Genomic DNA, 15158 nt, shown 5'->3' with positions numbered 1-15158 from the left:
ATATCTAATAATAAGTGCCTTTAGATCTTATATTTAAAGTGTTCAGTAGTGTCTTCTAGAATTCGTAGGTTTCCATTTACTTTCTTTTCTCTGTCTGTATTTTACTCAATTATTAGCTTTTAAAATGTGACTTCCTCTAACTGTATTATTTTCTGTTTTAATATTGCAAGAGGTTTTATATTTGTAATTACAAATAAAAACTATTTCAGTTATAAGTAAACATATGAGTGAGCTATACAAATATCTGGGAAAAGAGGGAAAAGCTGGTGCAGAAGCCCTGAGACAGGAGTGAGCTTGGTTTATTTGAGGAGTAATAGATAAGAAATTGTTTTGACTAACGCACATCAGTCCAAGTGTGAAGACGTTGAATGTTTTCTGCACGGGAAAGATGTAATCTGAATTTTGTCTTTAAAAGTTTACTCTCTCCCCTCCTTTAAAATATAGACTCAAGAGGGGCAAGAATGAAAGCTGGGAGGCTAGTTGAAGGTAGAACTAAAAGAATTTACTGATGGATTGGATAGTGGATGTAAGAGAAGGAGAAAAATTGATAATGATTCTTGGATCATGGGGGAGGGGCTGTAGATATAGTAGAATGATGAAAGGATTTGAAGTCAGATCTAATTTAAATCCCACATCCACTACCTACTAGATATGCGGCCTTTAGCAAGTTCCCTAACCTTTCTGAGCTATAGCTTTCTCTCTTTTAAAATAGATACCTACCATTTAGAGTTGTTTTGGTTTGGTTTTTTTGCGGTACGCGGGCCTCTCACTGCTGTGGCCTCTCCCGTTGCGGAGCACAGGCTCCGGACGCGCAGGCTCAGCGGCCATGGCTCACGGGCCCAGCGGCTCCACAACATGTGGGATCTTCCCGGACCGGGGCACGAACCCATGTCCCCTGCATTGGTAGGCGGACTCTCAACTACTGCGCCACCAGGGAAGCCCTAGAGTTGTTTTGACAGTTATTTCAGCTCTGCCTATAAGGCTGTTGGTTCACTGTTAAGAGCACTGTAGGATATTAACTTTCTTATTACTCCCTTTCGGTGAAGTTTTTAGGGCGAATGGAATCCTAAACATCATTGTTAATTAGTATTTTACATAGTGTAGTATCTGTATTTTTTAGTATTGTTTGTATCAGAAAATACATTGAATTTCAGATAAGTAGTTAAGTGAAACATTCTTTTGGAACTCAACTCTTTGTGAGTTGAATTTTGTGATTGAAAATAGATTATGTGGACTATTGAACTCAATACATTTCTTTTGCAGAATTATTTAGTTAATGCTTGTAACATGCCTATTAAAAAATATAGTATATTAACATCCCAGTTTCTTTTCAGTATATACCAAGAAAGAAAGTGTAGGAAATCTTAAGAAGAGGGTCATTTAAAAGGCCCTTTAAAGATCATAGTCATAGTACTTAAAAATGAATCTGTCAAAAATATGTATATTTAAGTAATTTAAGATTAGTCAGATTTATGGATTTTCCATTTATACTTTCTCTTCTTTCTCTAGGTGAAGCTGTACTTCACAAAAACAGTAGAAGAGCCATCAAATCCAGAGGCTAGCAGTTCAACTTCTGTAACACCAGATGTTAGTGACAATGAACCTGATCATTATAGATATTCTGACACCACTGACTCTGATCCAGAGAATGAACCTTTTGATGAAGATCAGCATACACAAATTACAAAAGTCTGATTTTTTTTTTTATCAAGAGGGATAAAACACCATGAAAACAAACTTGAATAAACTGAAAATGGACCTTTTTTTTTAATGGCAATAGGACATTGTGTCAGATTACCAGTTATAGGAACAATTCTCTTTTCCTGACCAATCTTGTTTTACCCTATACATCCACAGGGTTTTGACACTTGTTGTCCAGTTGAAAAAAGGTTGTGTAGCTGTGTCATGTATATACCTTTTTGTGTCAAAAGGACATTTAAAATTCAATTAGGATAAATAAAGATGGCACTTTCCCATTTTATTCCAGTTTTATAAAAAGTGGAGACAGACTGATGTGTATACGTAGGAATTTCTCATTTTGTGTTCTGTCACCAACTGAAGTGGCTAAAGAGCTTTGTGATATACAGGTTCACATCCTACCCCTTTGCACTTGTGGCAACAGATAAGTTTGCAGTTGGCTAAGAGGAGTTTCTAAAGGGTTTTGCTACATTCTAATGCATGTATTCGGGTTAGGGGAATGGAGGGAATGCTCAGAAAGGAATATGTTTTACGCTGGACTCTGGACCATATACCATGTCCAGCTATTTACACGCACCTTTCTTTAGCATGCTACAGTTGTTAATCTGGACATTTGAGGAATTGGCCGCTGTCACTGCTTGTTATTTGTGCATTTTATTTTTTTTAAGCATATTGGTGCTAGAAAAGGCAGCTAGAGGGAGTGAATCTGTATAGGGGTACAGGAATGAACCTTCCACAACATCTTAAGAATCCACAAATGAAGGGATATAAAAATAATGTGGTCATAGATAAGAAACACAGCAACAATGACTTAACCATATAAATGTGGAGGCTATCGACAAAGAATGGGCTTGAAACATTATAAAAATTGACAATGATTTATTAAATATGTTTTCTCAATTGTAATGACTGCTCCATCTCCTGTGTAATCAAGGCCAGTGCTAAAAGTCAGATGCTATTATTACCTACATCAGTCAACAACTTACATTTATTTTATTAGTTTTCAATCGTATACCTGCTGTGGATGCTTCATGTGCTGCCTAAAAGCTTCTTTTTTCTCATTAAATATAAAATGTTTTGTAATGCTGCACAGGAAATTTCAATTTGAGATTCTACAGTAAGCGGTTTTTTTTCCTTTAAAGATTTATGATGCACTTATTCAATCCAATAGATGTCAGCCGTTCCACCCTTTTGACCTTACACATTCATTACAATGAGTTTTGCAGTTTTGCACATTTTTTAAATGTCATTAACTGTTAGGGAATTTTACTTGAATACTGAATACATATAATGTTTATATTTAAAAGGACGTTATTTGTGTTAAAAAGGAAATTAGAGTTGCAGTAAATTTTCAACACTGCACAAATAATGTCATTTACTTTTTCAGTAGAAATTGTCCCACATAATGCTTTTATCAATTTGCTATTGAAAGAATAGATTTTTTTAAATGTGCAGTGTTGAATCATTTCTTCATAGTGCTAGAGTTAGGACAAGGGCTTCAGTTTCACTTCTTAAATATCATATATTTGATATGCCCAGACTGCATACGATTTTAAGCAGAGTACAACTACTATTGTAAAGTTAATGTGAAGATATGATTAAAAAGAATTTTTTCCCCCAGAAATTTGGTATCTTTCAAATGATACCTTGACCTTGAAACATTTGACCATCCAGCCAATTTATTTCTTAATGGTGTAAAATCTCATTTTCAATAACTTATTGGTGCTGAAATTGTTCACTAGCTGTGGTCTGACCTAGTTAATTTACAAATACAAATTGCATAGGACCTACTAGAGCAGCATTTATAGAGTTTGATGGTAAATAGATTAGGCAGAACTTCATCTAAAATATTCTTAGTAAATAATCTTGACATGTTTTCCATACCTCATCAGTTTCATTCAACAAATAAAATTTTAAAATTTTTAACAAAGCTGTTAGGATTTACACATTTATATTTAAACATTGATATATAGAGAATTGATTGACTGCTCATAAGTTAAATTGGTTAAGTTAGAGACACCTATTCCTAAGATCTCATCATTGAAATTTATATGTCACCTTGTCTTTCATAAAAGCTGAAAACTGTTGACTAAAATGAAAATCAACTATTCATGTTTTGAAGATGGTTATTAATACTGTTATTTGTTACAGTTTTGGGCACAGTATATTAAAGCGTAACTTGTATGGTTCCAATATGTAACATGGAGGGCCAGGTCATAAATAATGACATTATAATGGGCTTTGCACTGTTATTATTTTTCCTTTGGAATGTGAAGGTCTGAATGAGGGTTTTGATTTTGAATGTTTCAGTGTTTTTGAGAAGCCTTGCTTACATTTTATGGTGTAGTCATTGGAAATGGAAAAATGGCATTATATATATTATATATATATAAATATATATTATACATACTACTCTCCTTTATTTCAGTTACCACACCCATAGAATTTGACAAGAATTGCTATGACTGAAAGGTTTTTGAGTCCTAATTAAAACTTTATTTATGACAGTATTCATGATTAGCCTGAAATGCATTCTGTAGGTAATCTCTTTGAGTTTCTGGAATGTTTTCTTAGACTTTTTGGATGTGCAGCCGCTTACATGTCTGAAGTTACTTGAAGGCATCACTTTTAAGAAAGCTTACAATTGGGCCCTGTACCATCCCAAGTCCTCTGTAGCTCCTCTTGAACATTTTTTGCCATAATTATTAAAGGGTAGTTGAATAAATAGCATCACCATTCTTTGCTGTGGCACAGGTTATAAACTTAAGTGGAGTTTACTGGCAGCATCAAATGTTTCAGCTTTAAAAAATAAAAGTAGGGTACAAGTTACTGTTTAGTTCTAGAAAATTTGTGCAATATGTTCATAACGATGGCTGTGGTTGCCACAAAGTGCCTCGTTTACCTTTAAATACTGTTAATGTGTTATGCATGCAGATGGAAGGGGTGGAACTGTGCACTAAAGTGGGGGCTTTAACTGCAGTGTTTGGCAGAGTTGCCTTCTACCCTGCCAGTTCAAAAGTTCAATCTGTTTTCATATAGAATATATATACTAAAAAATTTCAGTCTGTTAAAACAGCCTTACTCTGATTCAGCCTCTTCAGATACTCTTGTGCTGTGCAGCAGTGGCTCTGTGTGTAAATGCTATGCACTGAGGATACACAAAAAATTACGATGTGTACAGGATAATGCCTCATACCAATCAGATGTCCATTTGTTATTGTGTTTGTTAACAACCCTTTATCTCTTAGTGTTATAAACTCCACTTAAAACTGATTAAAGTCTCATTCTTGTCATTGTGTGGGTGTTTTATTAAATGAGAATATTTAATATTTATAATTTAAATTGATTAGATTTATTGCCATTTTAAATGATGGGCAGCCAAATGTGATTATTAAGATTTTGTAAGGTTTGTTGGTTTTTTTTTTTCCCTGCTGTCCTTCAAAGCCTACAGTTATATAAAAACATGGGCTCTTGTCAGTTTGGGAGTAGAGCATCAGTCTACTCATGTTTGAGAGAGGCATTTAGCTTTTTTAGTGTCTTAGTCAACACTTAATATCCTGTTTCAAGCACATTAAATAATATGCTAATCCTAAAAAGTTCACAAGTCTTGAAAAATTGTGCATATATATTTTTTTTACTAAGATGTCTGAAGATAATTCCCCAGAATGGATTTGATATCTCAGATTTCAATTTTGTGGCTTTTCCATTCTTTATGATTCTGTAGTATGCCATCAACATATGGGGAGCTTCATCTACTCATTGTGACTTGTGCCATTTAAAAATTGATATTCCAGAATAGTCTAAAGGACTTTGTGTACTTGAACTTAATCTTGTAATTTCTAATATTCTTAAAAGCTAAGTAAGGCACTAAGTAAGACTAAGTAAGGCACATCCTTTCAACAAAGCATAGTAAGGTAATAAGTGAAAGTGTAGCTTGTACAAATGTTTTGAAAATAAAGCAGATCATTTATGTAACAATAGAATTTAATGTTATTTCAGGTTTACATTTTCTCCATGTGACTTTTTTTAAAGTAAATGTGAATATATAATGTAAAGAGGTATGAAAAGTATGTGTGTGTACACACATTTTTTCTTTTTAGGTATCGTAAGTATGGTTGAAAACTATACTGGAGTCTAAAATTATTCTGATTTATAAGATGATCTTGGTGATGTCTGAAAAATAGGAATTTACTGACAATTTTGTTTTTATTGCGTGTTCTCACAACTCTTAATTTGGGCTAGCTTGGTTAAGTGAATGCCATCACCATTTCCATTGAGAATATAAAAATCACCAGTGTTTAACATGCAGGCTTCCAAAGGCTTACAAAAAATCAAGACCCTTAAATCTAGTCAATTTGCTGCTAATGTGAAACTTTCTTGTTCTTTTATTCTTGCCAGATAATTAGCCGCAGATCTAAAACTTAGTCTTAAATGGCTTAAGTGTAAGTTTTGATTAGCAGTGCTGTTACTAGGGCAGAGAGAAATGTTTGTGAATGGAAAAAATAATATAAATATTCAGTCTAAACTGGTAAAAGTACCTAAAAAACTAGCAAAAAAGATAATAGAGGAAAACATTTTAGAACTTTTAAAGATGACTTGTTAGAGACCGATTTTCCTATAGAATTATGTATCTATAGGAAGCCTAATGATTATCAGTTGTTTTTAATTTTAGAGCAAATCTATTCCTTTATGACCATGATCTTGGTATTTTTCCATTTTTTAAGAGATCTTCCTTCTTCAAGTATTGGGTTGGCCCAAAAGTTTGTTCGGGTATTTAACATCTTACCCAAAAACCCGAACGAACTTTTTGGCCGACACAATATATCAGACTGTATGTAGCCATTCTGACAAATTCACATGTGTTGGTAGCTTTAAAAGTTTGTTATGTAAAGTCAGTAAAGGACAATAGTTTCATTGGTGGTAATACCCTTTGGTTCTTAGTTAGCTTTTTTGAGAATAGTTTCCCATAACAAAATCTTCAGTGATAATCTCACCACCTGGAAACAGCTATTATTAATGCTTTAGTGACTATACAATCATTTTTTTCTGTATATTCATGTATATATTTTCTTCAAAAAATGAAATTTGTACTGGGCATACTCTCCAGGCCTTTAAGCTTAGTATTTCCATCACGGATTTGTAGAATGTTAAATTACATCAGAGAATGGACAGTGACTGGATTCTTTCTAACACTACAGATGCAGATTATGTGCAGTTATTGAGAGCCCTTTCCAATTCAGTGGGTCAGTCATGGACGTTTAAATATTGTTAGCATCAGAATAATACATGTCTAAGTAAATAAAACGGTTACATTTATTTAGCATAGACAAGCTTAACATTGTAGATATTTCTCTTCAAAAACCATTTCAAACATTTGTATTTTGGAATTAGGTGTTAAACAGAATGTGTGAAACACTGTATTAGTAGTGAATTTCATCATCACCTTTCTATTTCTCTTTATAGGTTGGAAAAGAAGGGTGAGCTTTTCACTTTTTATAATTCCCAAACAGTTGCTCAATTTAGAGTGAATTAGTTTAACACCTGGAAAACAGAAAAAAAAGCCACTGCTGGTTTATCACTTAGTTGTTTTTACATCTGTGTGCTCATGAGACTTCCATCACATCCAAAACTATTTCATGAATAGTTCACCTTTAGCTCTGGAACTTAACCATGATTAGTATAATGGTGGGCTTAGAACATAGATCTCTTTTTTTAAACAGTTGCTTGAGAATTTGGTGGAAAAAAGTTTAGCTGGAGGGCAGTACATAACTTACAAACCAATGTATTGATATTTTATGAACATTTTTACATATATGAGTGAAGTCAACTGCCATCTTTGAGCATTACCACATTTTAAAATAAAGCTGCATATTTTTAAATGAAGTGTTTAACAAGGATTTATATTTTTCATTTTTTTAATTAAAAGTAATTTATATCTCCTTTGTTGCATGTGGATTCTCATCTGTTTTTAAAATGGTTAGAGATTTTGTTTGTGCTGGAATGGAGCAAGGCCTATAGTCATGGCTCTAGTGTTTCAGTTTGTCAAATCTGTTTACTGTAGTGAGATTATCTTAAAATGTTTAGATGTGGCTTTCTGTAGCTTATCATTTATTGGCTTTTATTTATGTACACTTTTAGGATTTTCTGCCTACTTTATACAGTTGTCTAAATGATATCCCACGTTTACAAATGCTCATTCAGTTTCTATTTTCTTTTTCCATTATAATGCCTTAATGGGCAGTTTTAAGTGTGTGTGCATGTGTGTGAGTGTAGGGAGGTCTGGGTGGGTGGTGAGAGTGCTAGGTTCCGATTTTAGAGATTAAATAGTTTGATTCAGGCAAACAGTTCTCACTGGAATTTTACAGTTCATCGTAATGAAAATAATGTTAACCCTGGATGACCTTTGACATACAGTAATGAATCTTGGATGTTAATGAATTTGTTGGTAGCATCTTGATGCATGCATTATTGAGTTATTTTCTAAGTTGTGCATTTATCCAAAGTTGGTATATTGGAAATGTTTATATCAAATTCCATTTGGCTACTGATGGACGTAAAAACAAATGCTTTATTATGGAGAGTATTTTTTCTTTAAAAAATTAAAAACGTTAATTATTTTTAATATTTGGTTTTAAACTTTTTATTTGACAAGTATTTATCAAGTCCTCACTATATATAACAGATGTTTGGAATACATTAGAGATCAAAACGACACCCTCTCTTGCCCTTGAGGAGTTTCCACTCTAGTAGAGGAAATAGACCTTATTTAAAAAGTTATAATATGTGATACTGTAATGATTACCAAACATTCCATATGCTCCTCTAAATTTTCACCCCTTTGAAGTTAGATGGAGCCATTGTAACTAGTTTATTCCAACAAAATAGTACTGAAAGTGATGTGACACTTCCAAGGAGAGGCATTGTAAATAAAATCCCTTGTACAATCCTTAGGCTTCTCTCTACTACAGTGACCGAGTACATGACATGTTCCAGATGGTGCAACTCTGTCATCTTGGGTCTTGAGTGACTATATGAGCAAAACTTCCTCAGATTCTCTCCCTACATTGAATGTGTTAGATATTAGCATGAGCAAGAAGTAAACATATTGACGTAAACTGAGATTTTGGGACAACTTGTTACCATAGCATAATTAATTACATTCTGACTTATGCTTTGGAAGGATCAGGGAAGGCTCTCTTGAGCAAGGAAGGAGTTAAGAATAAAGCAAAACAGAAAGTGACATCTTTAAACAACATGATGCAATAAGGAAACTAAACTGCAAGTCACTCAATAGTTATTGAGCACTTGATATAGGTCAGGCACTGTTATAGATGCTTGGGATACAAATGGGTGAACAGTGGATTCCTGTCTTCATGGATCTCACATTCTAGCAAGGAATAATAGATAATGAACAATCAACATACCATATGTAAGTTAATAAATGCTATGGGGGGAAAACGTAGAACAGGGTAAGGAAGACCAGGTACGCAGAGGTAGAGAGATTGCAGTGTTGAACAGGGTAAGTCCAGAATAGGCCTCACTGGGAAGGTGAGACTTGAACAGACCCCCTGAAACAGTAGTTAGAACTTTTCATCCTTTTAATCAGCAAGGTGCACTCATTATCCTCTATAAAATTTTATTCTCACCTTTTACAACTCTATATTAATTCTTGAGTTTTTAAGATCATTATTGGTGTATCTAGATAGAATTTTTAAGAATACCACTCAAAATAGTCACAATGTTCTAAGTTACTTAATTTTCTAAATTGGTTTGGCCAAATCTATATAAACAATCTGTTTCTCTTCATTTTCAGAGTTGAGTTCATTTTTAAATTTCTTACAATCTTACTAAATGTGTGTGATTGTACTTTGGCAATATTTGGTATCACTTCAGTAGAAGTTAAAGTTCTGTTATGGCCTTAAACACTACTGTAAAGCTGAAAGGAAATGTCACTTACGATTTATTGATGGGAAACAAGTTGTAAATTTTGAGTTACCTCAAGAAACAAAAGGTGAAATTTATGGCCTAGTTCTTTATATTCTTAACTCGAGCAAAAACCTGTGGAAATGTATAAATATCTAAATAGTAAAAGAAATATTTGTTCACAAAGAGGGACACCCCCCCACTCTTCTCCTACCCCATTTCAAGATCCCAGAAGTTTAACTTTGTGATCAAGGGAAAATAGTATAATTAAATTAAGTTGATACAGTAGAAATTTGCAACTACTTATCAGGAATATTTATTATTAACTTGTATTTGCTATTGATCAGTTTCTTCTTCCTATCAGGGCAGGTATGTATAATTGGACATAAAATTTTGAAAGAAAATGTTAACTTTAGCTTTTTAGGAAATAGAATTATAAGTGGTTTAAAAGACATTTCCTTCACAGTTTTGCATTTTGTTTTTATTCTGAGTCCAAGGCTTTTTTTTTTTTTTTTTTTAAAACACATTTTACTTTGCTTTGGAAAGAATTTAAAGTAGCTGACTGGGTTTCCCTAACGTGAGAAGAATTGCCAAGTCAGTTTAGGAAAAAATATTACTTGTATCCATTGGTCTTGGCCTAAGGGTTAAACTTCGCTTACTGGGAATATCTCCTGAACCTACCTCACTGGAATTTGAAAATCCATACATTCCAATATTATTGTGAATTGCTTCTTTAAGCATTGATAAATAAGCCGTCAACCTAATTTTCAGGGAAATAAGCCACATTTTCACCGCAGTGTTTACTCTTCTTGCAACAGCTGAGACTTGGGAAAAATTGAGTTAGTTATGTTTTTCTATTTGATATATTTACAGGTAAATATGACCTGTAGGTATTGTGAAACTCACCAAAAATATAATCTGTAAAAAATTTTTAAGTATGACAATATTACCTATGCTTGTTTATATCTATGTTTATGCTTCCCTTTTCCGTTATAATCATGCTTTTGAAATTAGACATTTCCTAGTTTTCTAATCCTTACTATAAGGAAGAGAAATGTATTTAAATTTCATGGATATGAAAATTAGCAAACTTCTCAGTTTTATTCAGTATTTCCATGAAGACATCTTTGGCAGGAAAACATCTTACATGGCTATCCTCAACAAGGGAACCACAAGCGTTCCTTAAGTAATTAAATAGCTAATATTTTGTTTACCGTGTACAGCCATCACAATTCATATGAATAATGCATGGGCTTGTTATGACTATTAGTATTGTATATTAAATGAACATTTGAAAGAGAAAATGAGTTTTAGTCTTTGGTAAAATAGTAGGTGTGAGGTAAAATGTCCCTTTTGCCAGACTCGGCAGACATCGTTTAATGTGTTTAGCTGTCCTTGGAGAAGACTTAAGCCTTTGTTTCTATAAAAAAAATCTAATAAGGTTAAAACAAAAATATCGCTAAAGTTAAACACAGTTCTACCTCAGAAAAGCTGAAGACACGTACTTAAAATTCATGGGAATTCTGTGATGTCAGGTACCTAGAGACTAAAATAAAATAGCACAGAGAGAGAGAGGAAGGTGAAGTAAGAAAAGAAGGGAAGGCAGGAAGAAAAGCATGGGAGAGCTCAAACTAACTCTTAGTACTGGAGGGCTGGTAGAGGGATAGGAAAATAATATTCGTTTGAGTCTGAAGTATGTGCCAGACACTGTGGTAGATATTTCACATGCTTTACCCACCCTTCAAGGTAGGTAGTTGTATCTCATTTTCTGCACAAAAACTGAAGGTCAGAGTACGTTAATTTCCCAAGTCTGACAACTAGTAAGTAGAACTGGATATGAACAGGGCAGCCTGCTACCTGTTAAACAGAATCAAATTTACAAAGTGAACAAAACCCAAAGCTTAAACAACTAATGCGTAATGAAGTCATACAGATATTCTTTATTACTGACAGAAGAAAAGCAAACCTCAGTACCAGCTGTAAGTCATGCAAAATGAATTGCAAAGAGAAATCCTTAATTGTTTGAGCCATAAAAGAGAAAAAGAAAACTCTATATCTTGCAAACTTCTTGACAGATAAGATGGTAAGATGTTGGCACGCATTTTCATATCAAGACTCAGAATGAGAGCTCTTTTATTTACTAGTTTATTATTAAATCAATTCAATAAACTTTTACTTTATTTTTGCTTGACCTAGAATACCCGGACTGTTCAAAGTAACTGGTTCTCAGTTAAGCAGGCCAACCAGCCACCCGACAAGTATGTGTTGCATGCTTTCCGTGTCCGGTTGGAATTACGGTAGTGTAGAAGTCAGGAAAGTTCATAGAGTTTACATTTTAGAGTGGGGAAACATTTTACATAGAGGGAAGAGCAAGTAGCATGGCTTGCTGTAGGTGCAAACTTGGCCATTTAGGAGTCTGTTAAGAAGAGAAAGGCTGGTGTAGAGTAAGTGACCAGGGAGAGTGGTGGAAGATAAACATTTGGAGAAGTAGGCAGGGAAACTTCTGGTTCCAGCTGAGGTGGGCCAAAACCACTCAAGTCTGTCTGTCTTGCTAACGACAACTAAAAACCTCTGGAGCAAATGTGAAAGTCAAGTACCTAAGAACTCTGAAAAGTAAACAAAGGCAGGTAGATTGTGAAGGAGTGTCAAAACTTGGAAAAGCAACCTGTATGAGGATGTTTCCCATTTTTTTCTCTTTTCTCTTACAGCTTTTGCCTTAAGGGTGGGCCCCACTTGTGGAGCTGCACAGCACTGGAGACATGACTGGCTAAAATTCAGAGAAATCCAGCTTTCTGGCCAGAGGAACCAGAAAAAGAGTCTCCTTTGAGCCAGAGAGCATGGGGTTGGGGAAAGTGGGAAAATCTTGAAGAGATGCTGAGAGAAATCCTGACAGTTGGAAAATCTTCTAATTCTGTGTATGACATTCCACACATCCTGGGCTCACTCCTGAGCTGGCATGCACAGGATGGACCCAAGGCACCATAGCAAAGTCTTTGAAAATGAAACTGAGATCGGAACCACCACTCTCAACAGGTGAGACAGAATATGCAATCTGAGCCTAATTGGGTTGATTGCCTGTTTAAACAAACAAACAAAAACAAATAAAATGTTTTCCCCCAAGTTCCAACAAGATCCAGAGTTGGTATAACCTAATATCCAAAATTATATAACTAGGAAGAACCAAGAATATTTTTTCTAAAGAAAAAAATATCAAGAGATGCCAGCCTCCAGATTACCCAGATGTTGGAATTATCAGATGTAAATGCAGCTATTATAATTACGCTTCATGAGGTAAACACACTTGAACTGAATGGAAAGATAAAAGTTCTCAGCAGAGAAACAAATTATAAAAAGGATCACATGGAAATTTTACAGCAAAAAGTACACCATCTGATATTAAAATAAAAACCACTAGATGGGCAGCAGAAAAATGGAAATGATAGGAGTCAGCAAACTTGAAGATAAATTAATGTCAGATTTTAGTGATGACTTTAAAGTCTTAAAGGTAGATGAGTGCTTGAAAAGCAAAATATATCTGATTGTAATTAGCTACACGTGCCTTACTAAGATATTAATCCAAGTACATTCATGGGGCACCCTCAGATATATATGAAGAAGTTCCTGCTATTTGTCAATAACACTGAGTGAAGAATTAGTATTATCATAGGTCCAACCATAATTATGTCAATTTTATAGTGTTTTATATAGGCTTAATATGTAAAAACATGTTTCAAATGCTCTGTGACTTACAATGTCCAAAGTGGCATTGACAAAGAAAAGTTTTCTGATTGGGTCTATTACATTGTATACCTACAGTAAAAGCAATTTTGAAACATGGGAGAGTCATCACCAGATAACTGCTAAGCTCATCCTCAGAATCAGTGCTTGGTAATCGCTTTGCTCATCTGCTCATGTTAACTCATTGATTCATCCTTTGCAATTGGGCCTTTTCCCAAATATGGATGTTATTACAGAGATGTCCTAAGAAAATCGACCTATCATGTAGGCATAATACATGCTCTTTGATTTTACAACAGAAAAATATTTGATGTTTAATGCTGCTACCACTCGGAAATCTTAACAAATTTCTAGGTTGGTTTGGAGAAAAACTGATAGTATTGCTGTTCATTTGGAAAAAACTACTTCTGATGAAGGAAGAGAATTTCAAGGCTTTAGAATACCTCCCATTGGTATAGTAGCACCATATTACTCTCAGACATTAGTATAAATTTTTGTGATTGCAATGATTATTCTAGATAACAAGTTTTGCCATTTAGTTCTCATAAGGTAGGAGGTATGATTATATCCATCTGGTACACGAGGAATTGAGGTACAGAAAGGTTCAAAAACTTGTTGAACATAGCAAAACTAGTGAGTAGTAGGGCCAGGAATTAAATCCAGGTCAATCTGATTGCCAATCCTAGGCCATTAACTACTGTGTTATCCATGTTACTTCCTATAACAACTTAATGAAACCTTTAATTTCTTTAAGAGGGCATAGTCTTCAAATTGGAATGGGTAGAACAGTGGTGTAAGGAAACTTTTCAAGCTTTTTGGTCTCAGAATTCTTTCACACTCTTAAAATTTATTGAGGATGTCAATGAGCTTTTGTTTGTGTGGGTTATACTTATTAATATTTACCATATTAGAAACTAAAACTGAGTACTAGCTTTGGCAGCATGTATATTAAAACTGGAACGATACAAAGAAGATTAGCATGGCCCCTGAAAATTTGTGAAGCATTCCAGGATCTGGAACTCACATAGTGTTGTAGGTCAATATACTTCAATTTAAAAAAGATATTTTACAGCTAAAAACATAAATAAAACTGAAGCATTATTACCTGACATATTTATTAATTTAAAAAATGACAATAATAAACTCATTACATGTTAACATATATAACATTTTTAATCAAGATGACTGTGCTTTCCAAAACAAAAATTTAGTGATAAGCATGCATTTTAAAAAACAGTTTTTCACATCTTTTTGTTACGTGCCTTAATAGAAAAGAGTTGGATTTTCATACATGCTTCTGTATTGAATCCATTATAATATGGTTTTTGGTTGTAGTATGTGAAGAAAATATGGACTCACATAGATATGTAGTTAGGAAAGGGAGAAGTATGTTAACAGCCTTTTCAGATAATTGTAGATATTTTTATTTGGTGCTACCAGCCCATCAAGTTGTAATTTCTTTAAGGTTAGTTGCAGTGTGGAATTGGAAACCTTCAGTGAACTTTTTATATTCAGTTTAATGCAAACACATTGATTTATCCTGTTCTTTGAATGGATCTTTTACCCATGCATGATTTTGTAACATCATGCATGGGTTATTTGGAAAATATTGGTTCACTGAGTTGTGTAGATCTTCCAAATGTTGACACATTTCATTACACAATGTGAGAAAAAAATCACGTTTGCTATTATCACTCTGGGCTCATCAGAAAAGTCTTTAAATATTGGGGAGCTGTCAAGTTCATGGTGGCAGATGTAAGTTTTAAAAAATATTAATTTTTACTCAAAAGCTTGAATTT

General features: G+C 34.0%; 1 protein-coding gene and 1 pseudogene across 2 annotated transcripts in view; both read left to right on the top strand.

Annotated features, from left to right (window-relative positions):
- Positions 1–10137, top strand: part of PTEN (phosphatase and tensin homolog) — a 94960-nt gene extending 84823 nt beyond the window's left edge. For both annotated transcript variants that reach the window (XM_070043826.1, XM_070043825.1), the window contains one exon: positions 1510–10137. In XM_070043826.1, coding sequence (XP_069899927.1) covers positions 1510–1695 — 186 coding nt within the window. In that variant the 3' untranslated portion in view covers positions 1696–10137. The remainder of the gene's footprint in view (positions 1–1509) is intronic.
- A 4146-nt stretch (positions 10138–14283) lies between these two features.
- On the top strand, positions 14284–14375 carry LOC115858032 (U6 spliceosomal RNA; annotated as a pseudogene).
- The last annotated feature ends 783 nt before the right edge of the window (positions 14376–15158 follow it).

This window comes from Globicephala melas, chromosome 16 (genome assembly GCF_963455315.2).
Source record: "Globicephala melas chromosome 16, mGloMel1.2, whole genome shotgun sequence".
NCBI classification, from domain to species: Eukaryota; Metazoa; Chordata; class Mammalia; order Artiodactyla; family Delphinidae; genus Globicephala; species Globicephala melas.
This window is presented reverse-complemented; position numbering and strand designations above follow the sequence as displayed.